This window comes from Grammomys surdaster, unplaced genomic scaffold (assembly GCF_004785775.1).
Source record: "Grammomys surdaster isolate TR1022 unplaced genomic scaffold, NIH_TR_1.0 149, whole genome shotgun sequence".
Taxonomy (NCBI): Eukaryota; Metazoa; Chordata; class Mammalia; order Rodentia; family Muridae; genus Grammomys; species Grammomys surdaster.
In genome coordinates, this window is record NW_021604607.1 from 6,951,408 (window position 1) to 6,975,406 (window position 23,999).

Below are 23,999 nucleotides of genomic sequence, written 5' to 3' on the forward strand. Positions count from 1 at the left end.
TGCACTTCCACACCCTGGAGTATGGCTTACCCTCCTGGCATGTCTAAGACACTACCTTCCACCCCCACGTTGAATTACTTCTTCAGCTGTGACCTTGCTGCACTGTGAGGATTTCTTCGGAGTCCTGCAGCCCTGGTCTTGGGAAGGCTAAGGGTCTTGCTTTCACTGGGCTTCACCATTACCCCCAGTGACAGGGCTGCTTCCACCTTACTGATGAGAAAACAGAGGCTCAGGGAAGCATCTCACTTGTCCAGCCTTACAGGTGGGCAGAACTCTAGGCCAAACAAAGTCCCCTAAACAGCAAGTTCGCCAGCAATACATCATAGGTTTGAGACAGACCTGAACTTGCTAGCTGGGCAGTCTCTAGTAGGTTACCTTTCCTGCTTCTTTTCTCTAGACTACTAAAGATCCTCACAGCAACTGGGGTGTGCAGGGGTGTGGTAGGGTGGGTGTGGGTGGGAGCTGTAAGATTAAAAGAGCTGGGGTGTGAAAGGCACTTAGCACACAGTGGCTGCTCGTCTGTAACATCCCTCCAGCAGGGTTCTTCTCCATTCAGTTCCAGATTTGAGGCAGAGGTATGAATAGGTGTGTGTGTGTGTGTGTGCACACTCGCAGGTGTGTGTGCATGCGTGCATAAATGAATTGTGGGTGAAATTGACTTTGAGAAAAACACATGAAGATGTTTTGCCAAATAAATATACCTCAGAAATGGGGCTAGGGAGACAGTTCCATCAGTGGAGTCTTCACTTACGAGTATGGGAATCTGAGTTCTATCCCTACCACCCACTTTAAAAAGCTGGGTGTGGTAGCGTTGCTGGTAGTGCCAGCACTGGAGAGACAGAGTCGGGCAGTCTCTCACTGGCCAGCCACATTGGCCTGCTTGGTAAACTCCAGGCCAGTGAGACACCCAATCTCAAAAAGTAAGACAAGTTACCTCAGGAATGATATACCAAGGCTGACCTCTGGCTCCAAACACATGCACACAAATGTAAGCTCAGCTACACAGCCTCTGTTCAACCAGTCCAGACCAGATTTCCCACTGACTGAACACAAGCTAAGAGCCAGCGTGACAATACTAACACGATAGCATTACAGTGGATGAGTGACCAGCTGCCATTAGAAAGGCATTGGAGAGACAGTGTCTGCATGTGCGATGGCTTCACATCTGTTCTTTGTGTAGTTTTTGGAGACAGTCTCATGTAGCCAGACTGTCCTCACACTCCTCGAATGTGCTGTGTAGGTGAGGATGACGTTGAACTTCTGACCTTCATGCCTTCGCCTCTCACAGTAACACGCAGAGCTTCACGTATGCCAGGCAAGTGTTCCAGCAATCCTTATACAATCTCAGAGGCAGGGTCAGCCTGGGACATCCCTCGTCCCTCCCTCCAGGGCAGTGAAGACAGCAGCCCAACTCTCGGTGGCTCAGTGATGAAGCTGTCCCAGAAGCAAAGGGTTCCCAGGGTAAATTCCAAATTCTAGACCATACCCTGTGACCTGGAGCCTGGAATTATACAGGAGCCTTTGGATTCTGGCTCCATACCCAGCCTTGGAAACCCACCAGTGAGTCCCTTTAAAGCCCACAGTCTATCATGAAAGTTATGTGCTACCTAAAAAAATAAAATTGGAGTCTTCCTGGTAACTAGCCACTGGACTATTTAATGAAGCTGGTGCGATCTGGTGGCATGAAGTCTCTAAACTGTGGGCTGCAGATCTGGAGTGCAGGGTCTGGGCTGAGAGCAAGTGCTGCCTCTCAGAAACCACAGGTGTGACTGTGTTCATTCAGTGTTCTTGAGCCCCTCTCCTCATTTGTGTGAGGGTGTATAAGTGTGTGCCGTGTGTGCATGTGTGCAGAAGCCAGAGGTCAACATCAGGCATCTTCTCATCACATCACTCTTTACCTTAGTTTTTGAGACATGGTAGATCTCTGAACCTGGAGCTCACTAAGTTGGCTAAACTAATTAGTCACCAAACCCCAGGAAGCCTCCTCTCTGCCTCCCCCAAACCAGGTTTACAGATGTGCCCTGTCCTGTCCAGTGCTTTATGGACTGCTACCAGGGATCCAAGCTCAGGTCCTCGTGCTAGCACAGCAAGCATCTTACTACTGACTAAGCCATCTCACCAGACTTCATTATCAAAAAAAGAAAAAAGAAAAAAAAGAAAAAAAGCAAAGGGACAGATATTTGTTAGATCCGGTAAGCCCTCTGTTGAGATTAAATAGTACACGAGTCTAAAAAAAGACCTTGAATCCCTGAGTGCAGGGACAGGTTGATGATCAGAGGCACGGCATCAGAAATCAGAAGACAGGAAATCTGTCCCCTCTGGAAGACTTAGAAGAGGATATGGAGGAAAATCACCAGATGAATCCTGTTACCTCTGCTAACAGTCCTGAGCCTCACACACCACTAGCTCCTGACTAGACCCTTTAGAAAGCCCACACTCAAGCAGAGTGTTCCAGACCTGCCACAGCCGACCTCCAGCTCCTCTGCAAGCTAACGAACATGGGATGCTCCCGACGTTCTCCACCGGCCCCAGCTGCTCCTGCACAATTCCTCTACTTTCCTCTTAGCCTGGGACACTTCTTCCACCCAGGGTGTCCCCTCTCCACCCCAACCCTCATACTCATGGCATCTCTGAATCTAGGAAAGTGTTAAGGCCTGTGTGCTGAACAGTTTTATGTCAACGTGACACAAGCTAGAGTCATCTGTGAGGAGGGCACCTCAGTTGAGAAAGGGTTCAAGCCAGTCTAGAGGACATTTTCTTAATTAGTGATTGATGTGGGAGGACCCAGCCCATTGTGGTGGGACTGCCCCTGGCCTGGTGGTCCTGGGTTCTATAAGAAAGCAGACTGAGTAAGCCACTGGGAACAAGTCAGTAAACAATGTTTCTCCATGGCCTCTGCATCAGCTCCTGTCTCCAGGTTCCTGCCCTGTTTGAGGTTCCCATCCTGACTTCCTTCATTGATGAACAATGACGTAGAAGTGTAAGCCAAATAAATCCTTCCCTCCCCAAATTGCTTCTGCTCATGGTGTTTTATCACAGCAATAGTAACCCTAACTAGGACAGTCTGCCCTTGACCCAAAGCAAGAAGTGCTCCTCCAGCCTTCCCATATCAACCACACTGCAGACAAGGTAAAGGGGTCACAGCAGGTCACCTAACCACTGACAATCAGGCTACATTTTGATATTTGAATGAATGGAAATCTGTATTTACCAGTCATCAGTAGTGCTGGTGACTAAGGTAACAGGGGAACGTGAAAGCAGCCAGATCTTATCAAGGTGATTCCACGGCAACCAAAGACAGAGGCAAGCTAAGGACAATATTTGGAATTGCATGGCAAATGTGTCCACTGGAAAGTCATGGTCTATACAGGCCCTAAAGAGTCCAGTCATAGCTGGAATACATTAGCTTTCCGGTTGCCAAGAGCTGAACTTGGTGGACACAGACTCTGGTCACTAGAAAGTCAGGTTCTCGTGTGGAAAGGAAAGGCCTTGCTGCAGTTCCAGGACTCAAAGGACAAAACCTCTGAGACATTCAATAACTTTTGTTCCAAAGCCTGAATGCCAAGCGAGCTTTTTACAAATTCATTTTCCAGTGTCTTAAGGCAGGCTCTGAAAGGGAGCCGCCGCTGGAACTTATTTATGTTTCTAATTATAAAGGGGGAAGACTCCAGCTAGATCCCAGCTGACTGAACACATACATTTACCTCTTATCTCTCCAGAGTCCTCTAAGATGGACCAAGGCTTTGGGGGTTTTGTTTTGGTTTTTGTCATTGTTGTTTTTTAAAGGCATAACACCACATGAAAAAACCCAATCGGAAAGGAGGTAACAGCCACAAAATTTCAGAATCTATAGGCAAGAAGAACAAACTAAAGCAGCTTGGCAGACCCAGGGCTGCAACTCCTGAGGAGGCCAGCAGAGTGGGACTCAGGGACAGCTGTCTGCAGCATCACCATGACCCAGAGCCTGGAGGAGTGAGGCTGGAGCAGGGTGTTCTTCCAGATATAGGACAAAAGTGAAGATGTTTAATTTCTGGTCCCCTTCTCTACCACGATAAACCCCTTAACCTTGCAAAAGGTGGAGAGTATGTGCTTAAACTCGAGCCCTCCAAGCTGCTTTCCCATCCACCTCCAGGATGCTGGCCACTTTGTATAAGCCCAACTCATACACCGTTGAATAACTCTTTTCTGGGAAAGATGGGTGTGGTGGTTTGAATATGCTTGGTCCATAGGGAGTGGTACTGTTAGGAAGTGTGGCCTTGTTGGAGGAAGTGTGTCACTGTGGGGTGGGTTTTGGGGTCTCCTCCTATGCTCAGGCTCCACCCATTGTGGAAGAGAGCTTCCTCCTAGCTGTCTGAGGAGGCCAGTCTCTCCTGGCTGCCTGCATGCTGCCATGCTTCCTGTTATGGTGATAATGGACTGAACCTCTGAACCTGTAATCCTTGGTCATGCTGTCTGTTCATAGCAATGGAAACTCTATGGCAATGGCCCTAGCTCTAGAGCAAAGACAGAAACCTATTGACTTTATAGAATTCCAAAATGAAAAGGTTTAGATGAGTTGTGGTGTAGTCATGGTTTTCAACTGGAAGCGAGTACAGGTGGTGTTGTCCAAAGAGAACATATGTCAATGTCTGGAGACATTTTGATTGCCACAACTGGAGGAGGGTACTATTAGCATATATGGGGAAGACACTAGGGACGGTTCTTGTACACATCCTATAGTGCACAAGACAGCCAATAAAGAACAATGGTTCAGTCCATACCAACAGTATTTATTGAGAAATCTTGACCTGCAAGGAGACCTGAGTTGAACAACCCCTCACATAGCCGTCTCTCACATGCTAAGCACCAGTAGAACCTTCAGAAATTCCAAGTTAGCCTTCTTGAGGGGTTGAGATGAGAGGCTATATAAAAACTCTGAAGAACAAAAACATAGGAAAGCAAGGTCCATTCAAAGGACTAAGCTATATCTACAGCAAGCACGCCATAGAAACCTAGACATCAGACTTGATGGAAGAAAAGTTTCCTTTGCTAGACTCAGTCACTCCCAAAGGCATGCATACATATCATAGTCACTAAACTCAGTCACTCCGTAGCATAATCCTCCTTGATCTGCAGGACATACAGTCTAAGAGTCTCAGACACAGGGAATTGTGGATGGTATCCAAACCTAATATAATGTATTTTTCCTATATACACATACCTATGATAAAATTCAATTTATAAATTAGACATAATAAAAAATCAAGAACAAACAATAAGCTAGATCAATATACTACAGTTAATCAAACTTCAAAGGAATTAACATCCTTAGAGAAATTACAGAAAATATTTCACCAAAAAATAAACCACTAGGTGTATTATGAAAATGGCCTGCACCACACACCCTGTGTGGTGGTGCATGCCTTTAATCCCAGCATTTAGGAGGCAGAGACATGTAGATAGATCTCTGAATCTGAGGCTAGCCTGATCTACATAGTGAGTTCAGGCCAGCCAGGGCCACATAGTGAGGCTCTGTCTCAAAGAACAAAAACCCTTAGCTGGCGGAAAAAGAGAACATCCAGAAAGCAAGAAAGGCAGTTCAACATTAAAAATAGAATCACATTTAAAAAACAAAATAGGGATATGCTGGTAAATAATAAAATTGAGGAAATAACCCTAAAATAGAGCAAAATGAACAGAGACAGTAAAACATATGGAAATTAAGAAGACGTTCCAGGAAGCCTGGCCTTTAAATCTAGGTAAGAGAAGTGAAGGAAGAGGAAGTGAAGATATCAAAGAAATGAATCAAAAGTGTTTCCCAGAAGCAAAATATGAGTTTCTAGACTGCAGCAGGGGTGCAGCTGCCAGCCGAACCCTACCCGACAGCAGATGCCTGCCACCCTTCAGGAGGGTGACATCGAACATCCCTGAAGACAGATCAAGACCCAATCGGCTTGAGATTCAAAGAACGTAACAGAAACTAGAGGAGAACAAGGTATGCCTTTAAAATTCTGAAGAAGAAAGAAGAAGTCAATCAAGACTGAAACAAACAAATCAGCTCTTAGGTCCACCGATGAAAGTGAGCACTTGGTTTGAGGCCAGCCTGGTCTACATAGTGTGTTCCAGGGCAGCCAGGGCTACACAGAGAAACTCTGTCTTGGGGAGGGGACAAAAAGTAAACAAACAAACCAAACAATCTACTTGGTATCAAAAACTTGCCCATGATAAAACTTCTTCACTCAGGAAACTGACTAAAGTATGTCCTTCATCAGAGTGAGGAGCTGAAGGAGAAGCCATGAAATCCTGAACATGAGGATTTAACTAAGAGATTGTGACCAGGAAACTCACAAGTGTACAGCATGAGAGGCACCAGGCCACCAGGAGCAGCTGGAAGGCTCAGGAGGGACGCTCCCAAGGACAGGCTGACAGAATGTTGGACGTAGGAGACTGCATGAAGGGTGGCCTGGAGGGGAAATGGTGGGGCCTGCGGTGAGAGCTGAGCAAGAGAAGACAATCCCCAGCTCTGCATAAACACGGAGACAGAGAGGGGACGTGGCACCCTACACAGCTCACCTCTGTCTGCCTAGTCAGAAGCAGAAACACACACCACCGGTCAGCCTGAAATTCTGAAACAGACACTGAAAAGCGTGAAGTGAAGACAGAACGTTTGCTCCTGAACTCACTTGGGGGCACACAGTGGAGATCACAGGAAAGGGGACATAGCCTTGCTACAGGAGAAGCATGAAGAAAGCTATTGGATCACCTTAACCAGCCCTTTCAGGACAGCCAACTCTTGAAGCATCTACATTAAAACTTTTGATACAAATAAAATGACTTTTAAAAACCCAAGGGAGAACAGAATGAAGAATCGTCTAGAATCATTCAGTATCACTGCTCAGAGGCAACATCTAAAACCATCCAGTACCACTGCTCAGAGGCAACCACTTTGACTCTGTTGTTCCAATCTCTCTGTTTACTGTACACACATTCACCACTGTAGCCACTGCTGTTTCTAATATTCATTCATGCTTTCACGCCGCATGGATCGTTAGCTTTCTATGTTTCTTCACAATTTTGTGAAAGCAGTTTCTAATGGCTGCTATTACCATAACACATGTCGTTCTGTGCTTAATAACTGTCTCTTTTCTTACCAGTCCTCAAGGTGTTCATAATTGGTCACTGTCGCAAGTACCGCTGTGAAGAAGAGCATTTGTGTGTTCACCTCTCTGTACTCTCATCGTTTTCTGGTTATAAATCCAGAGAAAAGGATCCCTGCTAATTCATGGGCTCCCAAAAACATGGTGCATCCAGCCTTTTCACTCATTCATTCATTCATTCATTCATTCATTCATTCATTCACTTTACATCCTTAAAACTGCCCCCTCCCTCATGTCTAACCTCTTAAAGCATCTGCATCTACAGAGTCTACATAGTTCGCACCCAAGGACTTTGTAATCGAATTAACAAAAATTTTTGTCTCTCATGCAGACAAAGATCTTAGAATGTTCTAAATATGTTTTATAAATTGTTTTGGTCCACATTTAGAGCTTTCTTGAGATACATGTAGCCCACAGGCTATAGGTTGGCCATGTCTGGTAGACTCTTCTGTCTCTTGGATATCACATTTTCCTACTTTATCTAGTCCAATAGATTAAAAATCTTTTGATTTACATGTCTTTGCACAGTGAGTTTTGATTGACTGCTCGCTTTTCTTCTTCTGTGACCTACTGGTTTGTGGCTTTGTCTTTTTCTTACTACATGCTTGTTGGCAACCCCACCGAGATTCTTACCTTTTACAGAATGACATAATCAAACCAACAGTTCTGACTATCCACAACTGTTCCCAATAAACCCATTTCTGAGTTGGGGCGACTCTCAAGAGACTCCACCTGAACATGAAACACACAGGTGTCCATGCCTGTCTAGGCCCACCTGAACAATACAGCCTTCCCGCCCTCTCCCTGTCATCTGCACAGGCTGCTCTAGAGGCACACCTGACATAACACATACTTCTGTGGGTCTGGGCTTACTGGAGAACAGTTCAAACCCACAGCCGGTAAATGAACCTGGCAGTCTGTCTGCTCTGGGCTCTGCAGTGAGTGCCATTGTGCCTACATGGACAATGTATTAAAACCACCACTTACAAGCTGATTTTAAAGCCTTCGATAATGTCTAGACAGGTCAGAATCCTCTTCCAAATGGCAGAGCCATTTATGAAAGTCAGGTTTTTTCCATAATAATCTGAATAACAGACTCTGAAATCCAACACTCACCTATTTCCTATGGCAATTTCCAAACCTTGTGTAAACTGCTATGTCACATACAGTGATCCTTAGGGGTTTCAGCAATCTTCGGGGGTAGTAAAGATCTACCCAGGAACAAAGCCAAGTGTCAGGTTGTGGCTTAGTCAGTTACTCAGCTAAAATTCAAAACTGGGGTACATGTTAATCTCAAATTCGAGGCAGCTGCAGAGGTGAGTCACCTCAGAATGACTTTCTTGACTGCTGGATGAGGCCCTGTGACTCCTCAGCCTGTTGGACAGAGTCACTGGTGTGGGAACAGACGTCTCCATCCCTCCTCTGCCCCTCCTTTGTCCTCTCCCCACATGTAGCTCTGTCCCCAGGTTTTCAGGGCCAAGGAAGCTTCTAGAAATACCTTCAGGTAATAAGAGTGAGTGAGCCCTGACCCAGCTGGCCAGGGAGGACAGCCTTTTCCAATTAAGCTGGGGCAAATGGACCTTGGATGGAACTGGGGAGTCAGAATTGAGTATTCTCAGTGGCAGCTCTGACAAGGGGCCCACAGAGCCAGCTCACTCACACTACAGACCATCACACTATTCAAAGGATGGTGCTTCTGAACCAGAATAAAATAATCAGAGAAACAAAAAGATAACATTTGAAGGGAGAGGAGCAGAGGAGTGGAGAGAGAGGCCACTCCACAGAGCACTGAGGTCAGCCATGGAAAGAGCCATTACTGCCAAGGTGGGCATTGAGCAACATAGCACTTCCTCTGCCTCCAGCCACATGACCTGCCTAGGGTTTAATACCAGAAGGGCACCACTGCCCATCTACTACTCTGGAACTAAGATAACATAAAATCAAGTCACCATCCTGGCTGGACACGCGGTTTGATACCACAAACAAACCTCAGCTAAGGAGACCGTATCTGTCGAGCTACTTAATGGGCAGGAGAGAACATAGCTTGGTATGTAGACTTACCTTATCAAGAAATACCCTTGGAGTCTACTATTTGCACACCCTTAGGACAGACATCACACTCATGGAACCACGGTTTGCACAAGGCGTCTCACCTCCATTTTTCTCCTGTGTCCACAGGCGGGCTGGGAGGAGCCCATTCATTATGCAAGTGTGGAGAGTCCCAACACATGTTCAAAATGAGGAAGGAGGCACGAGAATGGTTAGGAGAGCAGATTAGCATGAAGTCCAGTCATGTTTCCCAGACTACTGGGACGGTGTGTAACATGGTGACAAAGGTAGCTTGCTGAGAGGAAACACCAGGTCTCACAAACAGTGTGTGCACAACTCTGACTATTTGGTACAGTCTGGACCAACAGTGATCTGCCCAAGCTTGTGATTTAGGAGACAGGGTAGATCCTAAGATTCGAGCTGCCTAACAAGTTCCCAGGCAGGTCTTGGCATCAAGGAGTGCATTCTGAGAAGCCAGTATATGTAGGGAATCCAGCCTGGCTCTGTCCACCTAGGAAGCCCTGCTCTAACTTAGCTAGGAATTCCTTACAGAAGAGCAGACCCTGGCTTGCTCAGCTCCCCAGACACAGACCCCCTGTGCTTCCATCACAGGCCCCGCCCAGACTCGGTTCTTGGGGACTGCTTACTGGCTGGCTAGAGGGGGAAGCTAGGGGGATCCTTTCATCTAGACAGCTACCACAGAAAGCTAGAAGCTTGAGGATCTGGGAGCCCATGGATGGCGGTGGCCATGCAGATGGCTCAAGCAAGTAAACTATATAGGCAGCAAGTGGCAGAAGACACGGAAGATGCATCTCGATGAAAGAGACAGTTCTTTTTGGTGTACATAGCAGGCAAGCTCTTTACCACAATGTATACCTCAAGTCCCAGACATGCATTTGTGAAGAGGCAGCTTCCCCTAAATAAGAAAACTCTGAGAGGGATAAAAGAGGTGTCTAAGTGATCACGGTGGCGCAGTTCCCAAGCAGCAGACCGACATCAGGTCAGGCAGGCACAATGACACGGAAGCAGAAAGGGGCATTGAGGGATATTACCCTGTAGGCTTGAGGGGTGTCCAGTAACAGTTCATGACATGAGGCAAATGACACACGGCTTCATCCACTTACTCATCAGCAGTGTGTCTTCAAGCACCTCCAGGCATGCCCCTGTACTTCCAAGGAAGTACAGTGACGTATGGGCACCAAGACGAAACAGTCTCACGGTCACAGGAACATTTGCTGGGACAGTTCCAGCCCCAGACCCTGACATCCTACCTCCAGAAACCACTCCGCCAACTCTTCTGTCTAGAAAAGTGATTGCATTTTTTGCATGAAATAGTCAACACTGGAGCTTGTGTCAGGGAACAAGGCATTTGCTTACAGGCAGAGCTGGTTAGTGTCAGCTAACACAAAGATCCACGACTTGTAATCCCAAGTCCTATCCTAGAAACATGTCTTTTAACTTTCACCAACTACATGGCCTGGAGCAAATCACTTAACCTTCCTGACTCTGCGAAATAAGGCAAATGTCACTTAGCCTCTATGACTCACAGAGATGAAAAAGCAAAGAGGGTGACAAGCTCAGCACTGTGGGAAGTCACCATTCACAGCTGAGCCCCCAAATCTACCCTGGGGTTCCATATAGCTGGGGACCTGGAGGGGAGTCTGTCTCACCTCTCTGGCCAGTCACCACAAAAGAAATAGCAACAGTAAAAGCCTCCTCTACTTACTTTTCTGCTAAAAGCAAGAAGCAACAAGGCAGCCGATTAATATCTCTCTAATTACTAAGTTGTCAATCAAAAGGGGTAAGTCTGTAATTTAGTTATCAAGCCTACACCTCAAGCTGGCAGAGAGCAGGGACCCTAGGCCCACAAAGACACACGTGGGCCGCCTCCCTCCCGTGCCTGGCCTTTCCACACTGCTTCTCAGCACCTCCGCCAGGGTGTGAGTTTTCTCATGCTCTCTGCTGCACTGTCTCTTGTAGCGCCATGCTTCTCAGACTTGCACTTAGTGACACAGAGGGAAAGGAGCTGCTGTGCCCTGCACAAGCTGGGTGGAGACAGGGAGCACCAGTGAGCACCTAGAAGGGAGCACGGGCGAACAACTGGAAGGGAAAGTTGAACACCAGGATTTTCCAAGCCCCTCCTGGCCATCCTAGGAGAAGAGAAAATTCCTCTGTTGGGAGACAGGAAGATCTGACTTGGCCCCACAACTCTACCAGAAGGTACAATCATAACCCCATTCTATGGATGTGGATATCAGTTTGGGAGAGGTGGAGTTCTTGGTGGGAAGCAGCAGGGCTTGGCCAGGACTCCACCGCCCAATGAGATGGCTGGCAGTGCTCTTCTGCCTACTGCTTTTCCCTGTATCCTCCAAAGCAGCAGCCCTCACCCTCAGGGGGTCCAGCAGCCTGCTTCAGCCTCTCAGTCGTGCAATGCACTTCCCAGGGTCTCATCACCTTGTTTCTTCCACAGAAGGCACCAAATCAATATCACCAGAACCCAGGAGGTACAACATTCCTTAGGGTGAGGCAACTCTGTATGTAATTCCCAACCCTTGCAGCCAATCTGCAAGGTAGACACTGTCTCCCCTCACATCCGGAAGGAAAGAGGCTGTGGGAGGAGTTGGCTTGTCAACTGATCTTAGCCACACAAAAAGATAGACAAGGTATGGTGTTCACCAGCAGAATCCAAAATCCATCATCCCACTGCCAAGCTACCTTGTGGTCAGGGGACCTTGAAGATGCAAAGGCCAGAGCCTGGCAACCGTCAAGCCTAGCGAGCCAGGTCAGAAACAAAATTGGTGATTTGATGTGGCATCCACATGCTCGCTTCACAGTCCTCTCATAGATGACAGCTGAATCACCACAGAAGGAGCTGGACCTGGTTCTCTTAGCCACTGGTTAGCTTTTAGCTGAGCAAGTAGTGAGCCAAATGAACATAAAAATCATTTTAAGATATCTGTGCCTAGCATCATGAGGCCCTGGGCTAGGCTCTGGATGTGGTGGAGGCAGACACATAGTGCCCTGCCATCCTGGAGCTCATCAAAGTGTCCACAGAGACAATGGCAGGCAGTGGTCCCACACCACTCACTGGGGCACATGAAGGGCTGGGGCAGCTGGCCACCTGCCACCTGCCACCTGCAGGCTTCCCTGGGTGCAGAGCAACTGTGACAGGCACTGAAAGAGGAACAGCAAAGTTCTGAGGCAAAGAAAGCCACTCCCTGACCCAAACAGGCCAAATTAGGGCAAAATCAACCCCCTGGGGTGCGAAAGGAAATCCAGCCCATCACTGTCTTAAATAGTTCAGTTTTTTTTTTCTAAAGCTGCATTTGTAGGCTTTTTTTTTTTTTTTTTGCCTGGTTTCCCTCTCTGCCGCTTTCCTCTCTGAAGCACCACTGCTGTGCCTGAGGCCTCCTGGGTATCTATTGCTGCTAACACACGTCCTCACTAGAGACTGATACTCTCCTGAAGAGACGCTAGGCTAAAACCCCAAACTCCACCACAAAACCACAAAAGTCCAGCTCTCCAAGACCCTGACCAGGACATGAGGCTACAAGTTCAAATCCCAGTATTTTAAAAGGAGAGAGGGCTGGGGAGACAGTTCAGTGGTTAAGAGCACTGACTGCTCTTCCAGAAGTCCTGAGTTCAATTCCCAGCAACGACATGGTGGCTCACAACCATCTGTAATGGGATGCCTCTTCTGGTGTGTCTGAAGAGAGCAACAGTGTACTCACATATACATAAAAAAAAAAATGGTTAGCTCTGTGGCCATACCATGGCACGAACACAGCAATCCACGATCAGCTCCTCAGGCCCCCCACCTCACCAGCTCTTGTCATGCCTACAGCATTCATTCCTGGCATACCAGTCAGGAAGCATTAGTTTAAGGACTAGAAAGCTTATGAGACCTCAGGAAAATCATGTTGGAAGCTGATCAAAGTGCTCAGAAAGGTTGAGACACACAAGGCTCAATCAGACACTCCCCACACCCTAAGGTTCCTGCGTGACCTGAAACAGACCACCACAGTTCGGCCCAGGAAAACACAGAGTCCTTTAAAGAGCAACAGCTTATGAATGAACAGGCCATACACCTTCTCAACCCAGAGGAGGAAGCCTAGCATGCCTGTGTGATACAGTGCAGCCTGGGGTATAAATAGCTTCTACAGAGGTCAGCAAAATTCAGACAAGAAATCTACTGTGTGTTACCAAGGAAGACCAAAGGCTCGTACCACATCTCACCTGTTGCAGCTCACCTCTGAAAGAGGCTCAGGGTGTCCTCAAGGATGGATGAAAGGCTAAGGGCACCTGAGGCCTGTAGGATGCGAGTGGCCATGCCCTACAACCTACATCTACGTACTGCACACCTACACGGAAGTAGAAAACCTTTCTCACTCACCCGGCTCCTTCCCACCAGTTACTCACTTGCTGTTCCCTCTCTGGGTACAGTCTACCTAGAAAGGTGTTATGAACAAACCCTACCTAAAGATAAAAGGCATTTGATGAGGCAGCAGTACTGTTGTCCCTCCCCCCGCACACACGCACACGTGCGCACGCACGAGCGTATACACACACACACACAATGCTAGGTTCTTGGGTGCTATTCCATGAAATGTAGAAGAGGGGAGGACCCTCCTGTCTGCTACCTCCAGTTGAGATTCCATTTGTTGGAGGAAGTACCTTCCTGGATACCCAGAGAGCTGTCTGGGGAAGGGGGCAGCTACAGCTGCTGGATTATGGCAAGTGTGAAGTAAATCTCATTTGCCATTGAAAAGCTACCCCAGGGGATACAGGAGCAAGCATATTTATAGCTCTCGTGGATGCAACCCTGAACTCTTAAGTTGCCAAATATAGCAACAACGTGCCTAAAGCAGACATGTGAACCCGGACGCAGAGACAGTGGCTAAATCTAGAACTTTAGGGATCCCAAACTCACTCCACCACACACCCATCTGAGTGTCGGTATTCTGAGACCTGGGATACATTAGACTTTGGTGCTTCCCTCTTCAGAGTATCAGGTTCTGCCTTCCTGCCAAGGATTAAGAGATCAGGCCTGGAGCCTGCAGGCAGAGAGCAGCCTGCCAAGCAGATCCCTGCTGGCTTGTTTGGGCACAGAGAAAGTTCGCCCCACTTCCTTTCATTCCCAAGAGTAGAGGCAGAGACAATCCCACCTTTCTAACCCTTCCTAGAGCAGGCAGAGGGCAGTGCAGAGCCTACACTGAAGTCCCAGGGCCAGGCACAAAAGGAGAAGTTCCACAGAGACCTAGACAGAAAGCCAGACCTCCCAGAGTAGAGAGAGGTGCCTGTGTTGACTTCCACTCCAAAACGCTTGGCAGACAAAATGGCACGCTGTCCTTGGACCAATCTAGGATCCAGCCAAGAAGGGGAGGGGGGCTGCCTTCAGCAGCAATGCTTGTGAGTGAGTAGAACATCAAGGGATGTCCCTAGACAAGGCACATGTCAGGGACCACTGTCCAACACACTCTTGTACCCCATTCTCTCTGTCTCTCTGCTGATAGCAGCAAGGGTCATATAGACATGAGCTGGTCAAGAAGGCCAAAGGTTATCTCCTAACCATCCTCCCTTGACTGGTAGATTCCTAATAGGTCAATTGGGCAAGCGATGCTTGTGGCTATGGACTTGCCTGGAGTCATCAAGAAGGCCAAGAGTAAAAAACGTGGACTAGAGGTGCTGACCTGAGAGAGGCTTGGCTGCATTTATTTGAGTAGGCGTGTCAAGCACCCACACACATGAGCAAACAGTTTGGAGGGAAGGCCAGTGCTTTCCAGCTCTGTAATCTTCCTCCTCATCCCACTGTCTCTGGAAAAAGAACCAACTGAAACCTACACGTGCCCCTGCTTCTCAACTTCTATGTGGAACCTGAAACTGTTTCTCTGGCTCCACACCTCTGCTAACAATTCTAGGATCTGGCATGGTAGCTGAGTCTATCAACTTCAGGCACAATACATTGTCTTCCTCCACTTACGACCACCCCCTCCAAACCCCCCAAATTACCCCGTCCATAGCAGAACACAGTAATTTCTTGTGATACCATTTGCACGCCTACTATACACAAAGAACTGTTCATGCCAACTGTTTTTGCAAAGGTTAATGAATTTAAGGCAGCCTACATCTCTGCAGTGTAGATCCTAATTATCCACATTTTACTATTACAGAGAAAGTAAATAAATTCAGTTAGAATTACATGCCTAGCATATGTAGATATGACTCCAGGATGTTTTAGTCCCAAAGCCCAGAGACATCCCTCTTTTGTCTATCTGCCTCAAAGCCCCTGACATCTGAGTATGTGCATGGATGCCTATGTACTTATTTACCACCATTATTATCATCAAAGGAATCTGCTATCTACTTATAGAGAAATAGGGTCTTAACAATCAGCATGGAAACCTACATAAGACACAATCATTTGATCTAGACTCTTACATACACTCCTACCAGCAGTGCTGACCCCATAACGTAAATGTTTTCCTTTGCACACCCCAGATGTTTACTTAGCACGATACAGCAGCCCTACCACTTTGTCTGATAATGGCTAAGTTTGTGTATTACAAATGAAATTAATTATCAATAACTTTAGCCCCAAATTCTAAGTATTAGTCTGTGGTACCCCTGATCACACCCTCCCCATCCTCAGCCAAATTACTGTCACCAGGAGAATGGCTGTAAACGTCAAGTACTATGTGCACACAAACCATCTGACCGACCGGAGGCACTTCAGGACTTCCCAGGAGCCCATTGGAGTGGTACGGGGTCCTTTATCTCAGCAGCAAGCTTTTGTAAGCATGTGACCTTAGATGTGTATACACGTGCACATGGTTGCCCTGGTCTCTGCTATGCAGAAGGCAAATATTAATTGGGCTTGCTGAATAAAGTGCATGCTTAAAACATGACCATTGCAACAATAAGATGAGGTAGGATACAAAATTAACATTGGGAACTACTTTCTTCTCCAAAATCTCTATTTTCAATTATTGTCAACACCCTCTCAACAGCACTACTTGAAAGTTGGAAGTACTTGACTACAGTCTACTCCTTGCCCTCCAAAACTGACGAAAGGGGTGTTGGTGGGGCTAAAGAATAACCAAAACAGGCCCTAGAAGCTGAGAATCAGCCCCGGTAGCATTGGTCTGGGCAACTTCAGTGAATGGAGTGTTCTCTGGCCCTTTGCACGGCCAGCAGGTCTCAGTCCTCAAATATTCCTCTGACTCAGTGCTCCTCCACCTTCTTATTCTGTTCCCCTTTAACACAATTCCTCCTGTTGCTGCCCCCAACCATAAAGTTATTTTGTTGCTATTTCATAACTGTAATTTTGCTACTGTTATGAAGCTTAATGTAAGTATCTGATGTGCAGGATATCCGATATGAGATCCTTTCCCCACTGGCTGAGAACCACTGCTCTAACAGTTTAGAAATCAAGGCCAAATCAAGCCCCTCCCCTCCCCCAAAACCCACAAAATATTTGTAGATGTCAGTATAGAATCTGGGAGCCTACAATGCTAGAAGGCAAATCTAATCAAACACATATTTAACATATAGTATCTGTGGTGGTATTTCTCTCCCCCTGCCCCCCCCACCTGTCCCCCCTGTTCACAAATAAAGAAGCTGAATGATTGGGGTCACTCTCAATCGTTCAATGGCTCAGGCGTCCTCAGGGTTCTCAAGTCTGCATAATACACAGAAACTTCTTCCAGAGACGTAGGAACAAATTACCAAGCTGAATTCAGCAAAACTTTATCACCTTAGCCCCAGAAGAAAGAAAGTTCGTCTGGCAAGGCCAGCTGGATAGAGAGACAGAAACCCAGAATACTCCTTAGCCCTACAAGAGAACAGCCTGACCCTTATGATTTGCAAACACTAGCCAGAGGTTGCAGAGAAAAGAAAGGGTTCCTTTCCCTTCTGCACATAATCTCTCCAAAGAAAACACAAAGTCACCTGGCCCTCCAAGGGGAAGAAAGCTCTTCCTCCAAGACTCCTGCTGAACTCTTAACCCTACCCGCCCCGAACCCCAGGGAGTGGCTGATGGTTGTTGTTTCTTTTCTTTTTCCCTGTGCTCCTCGGCTAACACCACAAATTACGTTTTCAGGGACTGGAGTCCCAGAGTGCAATGATGTTGTAATAAACATAACCAGGACCAAATGCCTTCCCATCATCTTAGATGATGCCATTTCCCACCAATCAGGTTCCTCGGGCAGGCAGACCACTCACCAATGAGGGACCAGACAGAGGCTGTGAGGGGGAAACCTGGTCATCAGCAACTAAAAATAAGAACGCTTTACCATTGGCCGCTGCCACTTTTGCAACAGGAGTTGGGACCCACTCACCAGGCAACATACAAAACGACCCATACAGTCAAAAACTTTCACATCGCGGGGTTCACGCTGGTCTGCGTTTTCTTTTGGGTTTGTTTCCTTAATTTGCTGACTTAAGAAAGAACCTGATCCTGAGGCAGCCCCTGGAAGACACACCCTCCCACCTAGACACCTCAGTTTCCAAAGGCCCTCCACAGCCACACAGAATTGGCGAGAGATGGGGGCTAAAGAAATCGGCCAGAGGCCAAAACACTCACCTGTCCAGCTGTGTCATAGAGTCCCAAGAGGTACTGCTTGCCCCCCACGGTGACGCTGACTGCAAGGACAGAAGTGGGGGTGGGGAGAGAAGCTCACAATGACCTGAGGTCTAGCAATTTCGCTCCCCACACAGTACCCTCCTTTCCCAAATAACTGGGAAGCATGTGGGTGATCCCCAGGAGAGAACATCCCCTTTTACTTGAGTCCAGTTGACTGCCAAGTGGCATGAGATATAGGTGTGATGTGGCCCCCTGCCATCCACCCCCCCCTTCTCCTAAACCCTGTAGCCACGTCTACCCTAGTGTTCCCAGATGTTTCCCCTACAGGGGTTTCGGGCAGTAAGAGAAGAGACCGCGGGAAGGTCAAGAAGGGCGCTCAGGGGACTGAGAAGTGTGGGAGAAGGGGCGAAGGGGAAGATAGGAATGGGTGGGAGTTGCTGCGAGGGGTGACCAGAGGCACAGCCTCTGGGGGGTGGAGCCGTCAGGCAGAGGGCACGGCGGGGGAGGGGTGCACGCTCAGGGGAGGCAAGTCAGGGGGCTCAGCCAAAGTTGCTCCAAAGTTCCCAGCCCGGGATCAGCCCCTTCCTTAGTCAGCAGGACAGAGGCTTACCTGCGTAGTGGTCGAAGACAGTGGGCACGTACTCCTCGGGGAAGGCGTCGTTGGCATAGCTCATGAGTAGGCATGTCTTGCCCACCGCCCCGTCGCCGACCACCACGCACTTGAGCATCAGCGCGCCGGGCCCGTGAGCCATGCTGCGGCCGGCCGGCCTCGGGGCATGGTCCCCCCGGAGCCCCCGCCCTGGCCCCGGGCTCAGCCCCAGCCCGCCTGGGGGGTCCGCCGTCGCCGCCGCTCGGCGCAGCAGGGCCGCCCCCCCAGCCCCATGCAGCGGTTCCCCTGACCGGAGGGGGAAGGTGCGGCGGGCCCGGGGCGCAGCCGCCGCCGCTTCGATCGCTGTCCCGCTCCCCGCCCTGGCCCTGCTCGCCGCGCCCGCCTGCTGGCCCCGCTGCTCGGAGCCCGAACCCGCTCCCCGGCCCGGCCTCCCCAGGAGGATCCGCCGGATCATAAGACCGTCCGGCCCCAGGGGAGTCGGCAACTTTGGGGAGGGCGGAGGAGGGGAGGGGCCAGACGGCTCTGCCCGCCCCGCGCCGCTCCGGCCCCCGCCCGCCTGGGCCGGGGGGGGGGCGGGGAGGGCGGTCCCGACGGCTCCCTAGTGCTGCGCGCCCCGCGCCCCGCGCCCCGCGCCCGCGCCCGGCGTGCGCTCCTGCGGCTCACCCTAGCTTGACTCCCCGCGAGGCGGGCGCGGAGGCAGAGGAGGAGGCGCCCGGGAACCGGGAGGACGGGGGCTGGGGGAGGGGCGCTCGGGCGGCCGCTCGGAAGGAGCCCAGGGCTCCTCGCGAAAGTGCGGCCAGAGCCCGGAAGCGTCCGCAGTCCCCGGTGCCGGGAGGAGACGTGGAGGCCTTTCGGGGAACCACGACGACTTCAACGGTGACGCAATTGTGCAGAATTATACAGATGTATATATTTAAATTCTGCCTGGAAGGCAGGAGCCATCCCGTCGGCCTGCAAGTGCTCCACGCAACTGGAAATCAGGAACAGCGGCCAAGAGGGTTATAAAAATAATTAGTAACAATAATTAGAAAGAAAGATGCGCGGAGGCTGGGAGGGTGGTGGGTCTCTGAGCTGGAAAGCTGGGACTCCTGGCTTATTGCTTGTTCTTCTGCATCGCCACCCCACGCCTTTCGCAGCACGAGCTTGAGTCATTTTCTATGAAATTGGTGACTAAGAGATGCAGCATATTGCACCCCCAACCAGCCACAAAGGGGCGAGCCCTTGTCAGAAGACCGCAAATGTTATTTGTGCTCCCCCTGGAGGCGACATCGTCCGAGGCTTCATTTTGCTTCCAAGTGTCTCTCCAAAAGTATTCAGTTGTGATCTTGACATATGATGTATCCTCATGCTCTGAGATTTGGCCAGTGATCCAGGACCAACCCTGCGCCTCTCTCTGGCATGTCCGGAAACACTTGTCTGGCCAGGGCCAGTCGTGTGGCGGAGTGCCGCTTTAAACGTAGGGTCCTGGAGCTAAGGCTCACTCTGTGCTGACCCCACACTGCACCCTAGCCGCAGCTTGCTGACAGGGAAATCGTTTCCTCTCACCAGTTCATAGTGATAGAAAACGCTGCATGGAAGGGTGCGTGAGTCGATCATGCCCTCGCCCCTGGGATTCAGGTGGGGAAACTGGGACCTGGGAAGTGGTTACCAAAAGGCTCCCTGTTACTCCCGTGGTTCAAGGACTTAAGGACCACCTGGCGAGATGGTTACTATGATGTCCTCATTTCTCTTTCGCGAATTCCGGGCGCCAATTTTCAAATCATAATCCTGATTCCAATTCTACCAGGAAGATTTCGAGTATTATTTAAAGTTTCTTGTGAATGTAGGAAAGTGTCTTTCCATACCCTGCCCATTCATTGCATTTGAATGGAGGTACTTGCATTGGCTACATCAATAAATTTGAAAGTTACTTCATAGATTCTGAAAGGTTAAGCAAGGTAGCACACTGTCTTGAAGTCAGGTCTCGACACTTTCCCGTGGAGGTGAAGAGAGGAAGGTTTGCTGCTTGCACGACCATTAGCTCTGACTGTGTTTGCAAAGACTAGTCTTCTGAAAGGAGGAACTGTGGAAAAGGCTAAAGAGCTGTGGGAACCAGCTCTGCCGGAAAGCTGAATTTGGTCCAAGCACCACAAGTTAGCAGTGTGGCTGGCTGCCTTTCTCTAGGCCTCGGTTTTTTGCTTCAAAAAAAAAAAAAAAAATGTGAGCTCATCTGACAGGGACCCCGGGTTCTGGATGGCTTGTGGGAAGTTCTGAGGATCTCAGAGCACACTCCAAGTTGGGAGCTGATGTGGGATGAATCATGCAGTGGTGACTTCATTGGCGACAGTGACCTCATTCCCTTGGCCCACAGTAATGCCAGACAGACTGCCAAGAATATTAGAGCTCTGGGGACAGTCACACCTGGTGGATGTGGGGGTGGGGGATGGGGCGGCCATCCAGAACACTGCCTTGACAGTCCATGCACCCTTCAGCTGGAATAATTAGACCTCTGCAAGACCCTCACTTTCCCATGGGGGAAAAATGCCCAAGTGGAAAAACAGAACAAAACCAAAACCAGTTCTCAAATGTCAAGGACTGGGGTACAGGAAGCAACTTTGTTTCTAGGCATCCCAGAGGCCTCTGCTCTTTTCCATTTGTTTGAACTGCAAACATTGAAACAGATACAGGTCTGTGTGAGAACAGTGAACTTGTCTAGGCGGCCTTCTCTTTTTCCTCTCCTCCTTCCTTCCTCCTCCTCATTCAGTATCCTACTCAACAAGCATGAATTGAGGTCGACTAGAAGCCAGGCTTTCTTCCTGGGCAGAGGACTTGGAGCTGGCAAGCTACAGTCACTGGGGTGGGGGGGGGGCGGAAAAGAACGGATGGGCAAACAGATAGTTGCTATCTATATAATGTAATCAGTACTGTGGGAGGGAATAAAGAACAGGCTTCTAGAAGAGCCGGGAAGGCAGCAGTGCATAGCTGACAGTGTGCCGTGGAAGGATTTGCAAAGTGGTGTTATTGGCCCGGGGTTCTGAGGCCAATAGGAAAAGGCCTGGGAAAGGCAGACAGCACACACTGGCCAAGGAGAGCAGCACAGAGCTTCTTGGGAACTGCAGTCATCTGAGGTGGACAGGTTGTTTGTCAAACCTTATTCCCACTGGAGTGCATCATTGTGAGAGCCATACCTTTATCTCCATAGCAAGAGATAAAGGCACCATCTAGGTCAGCAGTGGTCCGAAAAGAAAGGGCATGGTCAACAGAGGAGAGATTGGCAGCATACTGCTATGTGCAGTACCTGTGTGGCTCTGAGCACCTGGTGGTCAGCGATGTAGGTAATCTTATTCTATCTCTCAAATGACTGCAAGATAAGACGTGTAGACAGCAGCCATTAGTTAGTCTGTCTAGGTCCACACCATTGGCTTCAAGTCTGTCATCAGGTAGTTTGATTGGAAGCTTTCGTCGTACACATCCTGCCTGAGCCCTGACCCAGCAACCCCTGCCTCAGATACTAAATCCAAGGCAAGAAAGACAAGCAAAACTCTTTTCTGGAATTTTTGAATTTTGGGTTCACAGCAGGATTTTCTGCTCTTTTGCTGTGTGAAAACTGTTGGTCACTCAGGAACTAGCCAGTGAAAGAGAATGAAACCAGAGAGGGAAGCTGAGAGGTGCTGCCTGTCCTCAAGGTACAAGCATGCACACATTTCCACGCATGAGCATACTTGCAAAGTGCATATAGATAATTTTAAGTTCATTACTCTGCTGTTTCTAAGGCCTTACTGGCTCCTTCAGACAGGCAAATTGAACTCATTCAGCTCTCCTTTTTGTCTGATGAGTTGAAGTTAGTTTTTAGCCTCTGATAACCAAAGGAATTCTGACTCTACAGTGTTCACATTATAGGCAGGGTAAGAAATATACAAAGACACTAAGAACCTTGCTCAGTCTCACAGTCCGGTAGCAGAGCTAGGGTTTGAAATGTGGTCCTCCAAGATCATGCTACTTGCTGTATGTTCCCTGACAAAACATCAAAGATGGCAGATAAAGAAAATGACAAATCCAGGCCTGCCATTTGAGACCACTCTGGGACTAGGATTCGGGTTTGGAGAATAGAGATAAGGTCAGACAGAGGAGAGGAGAGACTGTGTAAGATTGAATGAAGTATGCCATGGATATGAGGAAAAGACTGAGGTTCATGGCAGGATCCATGGGGTTTGGTAACAGCCTGGGGATGGTTGGTATCTTCTGTTTGTCACTCTGACCAGCAGGTTTTCCTTGACTGAGTAATTAAACTAAAGCCTTAGACTTCCTCTAATTATCTCCATTCACTTCATCCTTGAGCCAGTCGGGGTAGCCGGTGAAATGCTAGGTGGCTTTTGCCTGACACCTGGACTACACTCCATCCATAAAACCATCATTGTGAGAAGGGGTTGGGACCATTTGATCTCTTCAGCCCTTACTACCAAGGCACGAGGTTCATTCTGACTAGATTCTGTGCTCCTGATGCGACAGGCAGCAGTTATGAGGGAGAATCTCTGCCAGAGAGGCAGCCAGAGACATCTGTGGCATCTTGGGTCCCTAGGTCTCCCAAAGCTACAGTGGAAATGACAGTTTAATGGAGATGTGAAGGGTGTGTCAGGTCCAGTGGGGAGGAAGGTGAGCAGGAGCCATCTCAATCCACAGTTGGTTGCTTATTCCAGTAAGTTGCTTTGTCCATACAGGAGCCATGCTCACTCCAAGTCTCAGTGAGTCTCCCCTCCCTCTCTGAAACTCATCCTCAATATCATTCTCATTATCAATAAGGAAATAAAGTGATTGTCCCCTTCCTCTTACACATCGTCCCTGTCCTCAGATGGAGCCACATACCTGCCGAGGAGTCTCCTGTCACCTGTACTCTACTGACTTTGTGGCATCTGGTCATGTATCAGACCTATGCTTCCCCTTGCCACACATCCTTCCTGCTGCATCCCTTTTTTTTTTTTTTTGGTAACATACATTGTACTGTATTTTGAACGGAGGTACTAATGGCATAAACATGGTGGCGAGTTCTTAAAAGTCATTGGACCTTAATGAGCAAGTCTAATAAAATTACCTCACTTGGCTTTCATTTCTGAATGAATGTAACTAGATCCTCCTTTCCAGTTCAGCACCTCCCAGAAATTCAGGTTATACCCCATACACGAGGAGTCAAGCCCACTTACCCTCAGTTGACAGCTTGCAGTCTTCTGCCTTCCACTATGCCTAAGCTTAGGAAAGCAGACATTGGGACCTGTGTTATCAACCACCCACTGATCAACTGATCAAGGAGAGGGCACTTCCTTGGAGATCACTGCAAATACAATTTGGAAATTGTCCCCTTCCATAAACTTCAAAGAAGGATGGGTCACAGGTTTCCCTGAGAAGTGAAATCAGTATTGTATCCCATCCTTCGGTACTGAGAGTGCTGTAATTGAGTTCTTGGCTCAGAAGTGTCAGATACTTGAGGTGTTTAGATATAGGAGGTGGCAATGACACCAAACAGCCGAACTCATTTGTCCCTATTCTGTCACAGTGGATGTTTTGGTCAGTGAGCATCAGAAACTCATTTTGAATATTAAGCATCTTCTAATTCAGTCAATCTCAACCAGTGGGTTGCAACACCTTTGGG

General features: G+C 48.7%; 1 protein-coding gene across 1 annotated transcript in view; it reads right to left on the minus strand.

The window, feature by feature from the left end:
- The window catches only part of Rhoq (ras homolog family member Q), a 35,561-nt gene extending 17,043 nt beyond the window's left edge, over nt 1-18,518 (minus strand). Inside the window, exons 1-2 of the mRNA XM_028765062.1 lie at nt 18,377-18,518; nt 17,767-17,825 (exon numbers count right to left, since the gene is read on the minus strand). Coding sequence (XP_028620895.1) covers nt 17,767-17,825; nt 18,377-18,518 — 201 coding nt within the window. The remainder of the gene's footprint in view (nt 1-17,766; nt 17,826-18,376) is intronic.
- Between the last annotated feature and the right edge of the window lie 5,481 nt (nt 18,519-23,999).